Source organism: Gadus chalcogrammus, chromosome 9 (assembly GCF_026213295.1).
Source record: "Gadus chalcogrammus isolate NIFS_2021 chromosome 9, NIFS_Gcha_1.0, whole genome shotgun sequence".
In the NCBI taxonomy this organism is placed as follows: domain Eukaryota; kingdom Metazoa; phylum Chordata; class Actinopteri; order Gadiformes; family Gadidae; genus Gadus; species Gadus chalcogrammus.
In genome coordinates this window covers 5,855,584-5,863,083 of record NC_079420.1, presented here as the reverse complement: position 1 = coordinate 5,863,083, position 7,500 = coordinate 5,855,584, and the positions used below count along the sequence as shown (strand labels likewise).

Below are 7,500 nucleotides of genomic sequence, written 5' to 3'. Positions count from 1 at the left end.
AAAGTCCAAACCAGCCAGCGGGCTGATGTAACCAATAAGGGACCGCCCCAACCCCCCAGGAGACACGCCCAGAAGGCGTAACCGACAGCGACGGCAAAGGCGGCCGCCTCCCACTCTCCCTCACCCCCCAACCCCCGACCCAGTTGGGGGGGGGGGCGTCTACTCCAGCAGGGGGTTGTACGGCACCCTGGGCTCCTCCTGGGAGACAAACACCATCACCCTGGCCAGGTAGGTGCTCAGGTGACCGTAGCGTTGGAGGCGGAGCTCCAGCGCGACCTCAAAGTCCTGCGCGGCAGCGAACGGCCGCGCCACCGCCATCACGCCGCCGGTGGCCACGCGCTCCGTCCGGAAGTGGCCGCCGTCGTTGCCGGCGACGATGGCGATGTGGACGTCGTCGCCGGGCACCGGGTGCGAGGGGCCCATGCGGAAGACGTTGGTGTTCGCGGGGATGTCGGTGGGAAAGGTGAGGTAGTAGTAGGTGATTCTCAGGGGCGTGGCCAGGCACTCGCTAGAGTCATTGCAAAGCAAGCGCTCGCATCGGCTGCAACGAGAGACGGGGTGGGTGGTGAATGGGGTGGGGGGTGGGGGGAGGTGAGGGGAGGGGGGGGGAGGACAAAGAATGGGACAGACATACAAGACAAAAACAAACAAGCAGGGAGAGAGAAAGAGAGAGAGAGAGAGAGAGAGATTGTGGGTAAGTTCCATTGGGCGTGCATGGCATGCAAGTGCAGGGAGAAACATTATACAGAGGTGGCCCGGTGGTACGAGCACATTGTCACGCTGCCCCCTGTGGGACCATGCAGGACGTGCACTCTGAGGACTGCCGCTAACTGCTACGAGGGCTCAGCCGCAGCCCGTGGTCAGGCAGGGTTTGCGCTCATTAAAGCAGAGACATGTGCATTTTGTTATTCAGTTTACTGCGCGCAACATGCCAGGAGCAGAGTCCTTAGGGAAGTGGTTGAGGATAGCCAACAAGAGTATGCAGAGCTATACTGTGTGTGTACTCCAAAAGTTCAATGGACCCAATACAGTAGAGCCTGAAATTGTGTGGTGTTTGGAGATCTTCGTCAGGGGATCTCTGCCGTTGTGCGGCGCATGTGTGCATGTGTCTGTGTCTGCACATCATCGATTGGGGATGTGTGAGTGTCCGTGTATTTCGAACCGTCGGGAGATGGATCAGAGATTCGGGTGCTACTTACGTCTCTCCTATCCGTTGGTAGTTTGTGGGGCATTCGAAGGACAGGCATCGGAAGTCTCCCTGCACGTTGAAGCAGCTCTGGTTCTCGGCGCACGTGTGCGTCCCCGTCACGCACTCGTCGACGTCTGGTTATGAAGAAAAAAAGCGGCAATGTAAAATGAATGGGGAAAAAATATGAGAACAAACAATGCATTCAGAAAGTGTTCAGGCTCATTCTCTGTTGCCACAAGTACCTATCTAATGTTATTCCGTTAGACACAGTATCACATCATGAAATTCATGAAATTCATTCATCAGAAATAAACTGTTAATTGCCAACTCATAAGAAATAAAAAAAGTCAGCATCACATTTTTTAAGTATTAACATTTGAATCCGCAACAATGGATAAAGTAGTTATATTGGTAGCAACATGAAAATTCTAGGTTTCGGAGTTCTCAAAAATCCCAGAATCCTTTGCACCTTGGCAGCTGCGTCCGTTGGCTGCGAGGGTGTAGCCCTTGACCGGGCAGGAGCAGTGGAAGCTCCCACCGGTGTTGTGGCATCGGAAGGCACAGATGTGGCCCCCGGTGGGCAGGGCGCACTCGTCAATATCTGAGGAGATCAGAGGTGAACGTGAACACACGCCATCTGGTGGAGGCTTTTGTATCGTCGACAGCATTATGCTCTCATTCACTCTACCCCCTGTTTCGATCTGATCTTATCTAACAATCTAGGCGAGAGGGGACCAAGTGCCGCAAAGTAGCGTGCTGGTGTGGTGGGAGGGGTGTTTTTCACCAACCGATAGGTATTGGGTTAGATTCCAAATGCCCACAGCCTCACCTGTAAGCATCCTTGGTCGAGAACACCACCTCCTGCCTCTTATAAGATGTATCTAACTTTACTAGGCGTTTTCGCCCAATGACTAAATAGCAAGCAAACTCAGGTCCAACCACTCAAGCCCGCCTCAGACGGTGGTGTACCTTACCTTCACACGTCAAGCCGTCCACGTCGCTCAGCTGGTAACCACGGCGACAGTAGCACTGGTAGGAGCCATAGACGTTGGCGCACTCTTGGCTGCATGGGTTGGCCTCGCACTCGTTCAAATCTACCCAGAGGGAGCATCACGAAAAGTTGTTCAAACGACATGTCATGCATCTTCATCTTTTTGCACATGTATGCTTTATGTATCGGAGAGCTACGTAGACCAAACGACCGCCGTACCGTTACAATTCCTCCCGTCCGAGGAGAGCTTGAAGCCAGTGGTGCAGGTGCAGGTGTAGGAGCCCTGGTTGTTGACACACTTATGAGCACAAAGGCGTCCGGGGTAGTGCATGCATTCGTTGACGTCTACCAACCGGGAGGCAACGGAAAAAAAGGCTTGAACACAGTAACATAACAACTGAGTACAATTGAATTTAACACCGTTGCCTATTTTACCACGAAGTGTGAGGGTGAGTATCAACAGTTGACATCGCAAGTGGGAGTGGTCGCCCAAATGAATGATGGATAGATTGACCACTCCCTGGTGGACAGTACCACGTGGCAGGCAGGGGTAGGATCAATCCATACCTCATACGGGTGGAAAACCCCCACTTGTGATGTCACCGGTGGTCAGACATTGAAATGGAAAATTGTAACCTCACACCTTGCGTCTTCTTGTAAAACAAGGACCACACACAAAACTGAGAGGTTGGGGGGGGTTCAGTCCCGGATGACGTCCTTACCTTCGCACACGCGGTTTATGCTGTTGAAGACGTAGCCGGCCGCGCACTCACAGCGGAAGGAGCCCACCAGGTTGATGCAGCCGTGGCCCGAACACGCCCCGTCTGGCGCCTTGCACTCATCGATGTCTGCCAAAGGGTGTGCCGGTCAATTCAATGGCGGTCAATTTTCCAAGAAGAGATTGCTACTTCACTAAACAGTGAATTCCCATTGTCAAGTCAGGTCACGTTTAGAGCCCTTTAAAACAACAACAGTTGACCAAAGTGCTGTACAAATCAACAATCTAGTTATAAACACACACATAACATTATAAACTATTTAAAGCACAAAAAAGGACACAGACAATAATAAAACTTTTATCGAGTTAAATGCACGAGAAAAAGAAACAAGGTTTCAGAGGGATTGGAAACTGGGCACTGAAGGTGCTAGCATAACATGAAAAGGGAGTTCGATCTGGGGCCGACGACTGAAAAAGCCCGCTCAACGCTATCAGAGACTGACAACACACTATCCCTTACTGCGTCCTCACACACCGTGTAGGTGATGGTTAAGACATGGGTTCTTAGTAGTGATGTCAGTTAAACGCGTTATTAATGGCGTTAACGGAAAACAATTTTAACGGCATTCTTTTTTTTATCGCGCTCTTAACGCAATTCTTTTATTTTATTTTTTTTAAATAATCTTTTTTTTTTTTTTTTTTTCTTTGGCTCAAAACAAAGAAGCAGTAGCCTGACTGCTATGTTCAAGGCAGTATGTTTGTATGTTCATCGTTTAATTGTACTATAGGCTTTTTTTTTGTATCGTCCTGTTTTGATCAGTATATGCCAATGTTGTTATCAATAAAAAAACATTTGCACAAGGCGAGCCGATGCACTTCTCCATGTTGATAAGAGCATTAAAATGAGAAAAATTAATGGGACAAAGAAATCAAGGGATATTTAGCATAGAAAATGCATTTGCGATTAATCGCGAGTTAACTATGGCATTAATGCGATTAATCGCGATTAATTATTTGAATCGCTTGACAGCACTAGTTCTTAGTAAAGCAAGCCTCCGGCCGTACCCACGCAGCGCGTGCCCTCCACGTTCAGGTGGTAGCCCCGGCCGCAGTTGACGGACATCCTCTGGCAGGTGTAGGAGCCCCGGCTGTTGATGCAGACCTGGCCCGGATGGCAGGGTCCGGTCTGGGCCAGGCACTCGTTGATGTCTGCGGGAAACACGGGTCATGTGATGAGGGGGGCAGTGGAAGCGTGTTATGGACACAAGAAGTCATGCCTGAATGCACAGCTTTATGAGGGAGGGTAGTGGTCAGCGAGAGGCTGGGGTGATCTGCTCCCCGCTTGAAAGGTACTGGGGTTGATCCCCCCCGATTCCAGAGGTCTAACTGTGGTTCAATGCCTCCAGTAAGGCGTCGAGGGAGATGCCAAACCTCTGCCCGCACCGCGTAATGATGTGCATCTTTATTCACTGTAAGTCGCTTTGGATAAAAGTGTCTCAATTGTAAATAGCTTGTGTGCTCTGGAATGAGTTTGTTTCCTTTCCAAGTAAGGAAATCGCGCAGCCCTATAAAGCAATAATAAAGCACGCGAGTCTGGGGAAGAAATAAAAAATGACTATAAAAGTCAAACATTTAGAAAGAACCATTAAATTCAACGAAGAGTTTAACTTGAACGTTAAATGTTAACTTTGGCCATTGTTACTTGAACCACTAAACTCAACGATAAACATAATTAGTACATTGTACGTACTTAAGTTGTGAGTAGGAAAACAAAGGAATTGTAAACATTCACAAATACAACAATAAGGGTTTTATAAAAACCTTCTGGAACTTTCTGTTTGCTGTTTTACCAAAGTATGTGGTTATGTCTAGGTTTTGTCTGTTTGCGTGTGGGTATGGGTATGTGTGTGTGTGTGTGTGTGTGTGTGTGTGTGTGTGTGTGTGTGTGTGTGTGTGTGTGTGTGTGTGTGTGTGTGTGTGTGTGTGTGTGTGTGTGTGTGTGTGTGTGTGTGTGTTACCTATGCAGCTGCCCAGGGCATCCTGAATATAGCCGGCGCCACACTTGACTTTAGGGTGACAGCGGAATGAGCCCTGGGTGTTCTGGCACTCAAAGTCCGGGACACAGTTGTGGGTGCCCGTTTCACACTCGTCGATGTCTGGGGGAGGAAACACATGGGAGCAATTGGTTGGACATTCCTGGAGATGCTACTGATGCATTGTGGGAGACAGTGTCTTTACAGATGAACAGAATGACATGTCAGATGTTGCAATCGCATCTATCGATGAGAAAAGCCCCAAGCCCTTGTGATATTTTCACAGTTCCTCTCTTCTCTCCCCAGATTGAACTACTGTGCCTTATGCCTGTCCATTATGGCACCCATTTCACCCCTTACCATCCCTGGAAGGAGGGATTATTTTTCCTGCATTCTTTCTCAAGGTGTCTTCCTCCTTAATAATTTAGGGAGCTTTTCATTGCACTGTGGTGGGATACGTTTAATAATGTGTCATAAAATGCTGCTTGTGAAGCCCTTTGGCAGTGTTGTAATGTGTTGGAGTGTTCCGCCACTAGAGGGCGACATCACATACCTTTGCAGTTGTTGCTGTCTGTGAGCTCATAGCCGGTCCCACAGCTGACCTCTCTCTGGCAGCGGAAGGAGCCCTCCGTGTTAATGCAACGCTCACCCAGACGGCAGTTACTGGCCCCCAGCAAGCACTCGTTAATGTCTAGGAGGGAGAGGAGAGGAGAGGAGAGGAGAGGAGAGGAGAGGAGAGGAGGGGAGGGGAGGGGAGGGGAGGAGAGGGGAGAGGAGAGGAGAGGAGAGGAGAGGAGAGGAGAGGAGAGGAGAGGAGAGGAGAGGAGAGGAGAGGAGAGGAGGGGAGAGGAGAGGAGAGGAGAGGAGAGGAGAGGAGAGGAGAGGAGAGGAGAAGAGAGGAGGGGAGGGGAGAGGAAAGGTGAGGAGAGGAGAGGAGAGGAGAGGAGAGGAGAAGAGAGGAGGGGAGGGGAAAGGTGAGGAGAAAGGAGTGGAGAAGAAAGGAGAGGAGAGGAGAACATCATTGAGATATTCATCATTAAATGCTTGTCTCGGATCCAGCAGAAGAACAAGGTTCCTCAAGCTGTTCTAGAGCTGTTCTATTAGCCCAGTTTGTTTGGCTTTTCCTTTGCGAAAAATCGTCACAAGCCAAAAAACCGTTGTGTAATAAAAGCCCCAAAAGACCACATACCGTCACAGTTTTTTGCATCAGGTCTGAGTTTGAAGCCTTTGAAACAGGAACAGGTTCCGTTGCCCACACACAGATGGGCACATTTCCCATTACCTGCGCACCGAAACAAACCCCAAAACAAGGTTTAGCATATATACCCAATATAAAAGCTTTGTACAGAATTACATAATTTATTGGTGGGTATTGTATCTTACCTTTGCAAGGGTCAGTCAGCATCAGAGCCTCTGTGTCATTGCTTGTTTCACTACTCAATCCGTCTGTTCACAAGGTGGAGAAAAACGAAAAACATATGCTTACGAATGTGCTACAAACTAGTTCAATAGGAAGGAAATTTCCAGAGCTCTGCATCGGCCGTCTCTTAATCACCCACGCCTGTCCCTCATTAGCGCTCTAAGTACATCCGTTGTAACGCTGGTCATACCCCCCCCCCCCCCCTTAGTCTCAGTTCACCTCAGGCGGTGGCTGTCTCCTACTTCCTACCCTTTCGTTTAAGTCATGTATCGTACGCCTGTCAGGTTCACCAACCAACACCCGTGCTGCCTCAGGGCAACGGGCCCTGCACTTACCGAGCTTGACGTTGCGGGAGGCAGAATGCCCTAACCCTGTGAATGACGAGAATGTATTTAACACGTCATGATAGACAGGATCCTGCAGAGGGCGATGTAGTCTCAGTTGTTGGGTCAATGTTTTTATCATCATCATCCTATTTTGACCCCTCTCAAACGTTCTCGTAACTTTATCTTTAAAGTGTTTTTTTAAAGATGCATTTTTGCATTTTTAAGCTTTAGGTAAAGCAGGTATGGGAGATAGAGGGGATGACATGCTGCAATTGTCCATGGGAAGGATTCGAACCTGGGTCGCTGCGTTCAGGACCCATATGGTACACGCTGTAACCCGGTGAGTCAGTTAAAAAAAAGTTAAAAAGTAAAAAAAAAAAAAAAAAAAAAAAAATGAAATGAAGTCGAAGCGGGCGACTCTGTGGTACCTCCCAGGGTGTCGTTGAGCGAGGCTCCGTCCAGGCAGCAGGCCCGGGACACCAGGCCACACTGGTAGCTCAGCGCCAGGCTGTGGTCGCAGGGCAGGTCGTGGTCCTGAGCGGCCTTCCCTAGCAGACAGCAATCGCAGCACGTCTGCAGAGCACCACACACGGTTATTAGTGATTAACAGAGGAGGCATCCACTCACGACCGCGACACAGCACAATGACCTAGGGGATGGATATGAGCAGAATAGAGAGAATATCTCTCTTCCTCTTCCTGTCTTCCCCATGCAGGTTAGGTCCTGCCTTGGTATCGCAGGAAATAGCACAACATAGGATGGCATAACACAACATAGGGTATCATCACACAATGTAGCATGACAAAGCCCAACACAACGGAAA

The 7,500-nt window shown here is 49.3% G+C and overlaps 1 protein-coding gene across 2 annotated transcripts in view; it reads right to left on the bottom strand.

The window, feature by feature from the left end:
- The window catches only part of LOC130389425 (fibulin-1-like), a 30,838-nt gene that overhangs the window by 12,958 nt on the left and 10,380 nt on the right, over positions 1–7,500 (bottom strand). Inside the window, exons 4-15 of one of the 2 annotated variants that reach the window (XM_056599207.1) lie at positions 7,106–7,250; positions 6,315–6,377; positions 6,121–6,213; positions 5,485–5,622; positions 4,917–5,054; positions 3,964–4,107; positions 2,903–3,028; positions 2,400–2,525; positions 2,164–2,283; positions 1,659–1,790; positions 1,200–1,323; positions 1–541 (exon numbers count right to left, since the gene is read on the bottom strand). The exon at positions 1–541 is cut by the window's left edge and continues 823 nt beyond it. In XM_056599207.1, the coding sequence (XP_056455182.1) occupies positions 160–541; positions 1,200–1,323; positions 1,659–1,790; positions 2,164–2,283; positions 2,400–2,525; positions 2,903–3,028; positions 3,964–4,107; positions 4,917–5,054; positions 5,485–5,622; positions 6,121–6,213; positions 6,315–6,377; positions 7,106–7,250 (1,731 nt within the window). In that variant the 3' untranslated portion in view covers positions 1–159. The remainder of the gene's footprint in view (positions 542–1,199; positions 1,324–1,658; positions 1,791–2,163; positions 2,284–2,399; positions 2,526–2,902; positions 3,029–3,963; positions 4,108–4,916; positions 5,055–5,484; positions 5,623–6,120; positions 6,214–6,314; positions 6,378–7,105; positions 7,251–7,500) is intronic. The other variant, XM_056599206.1, reaches the window with a different exon arrangement.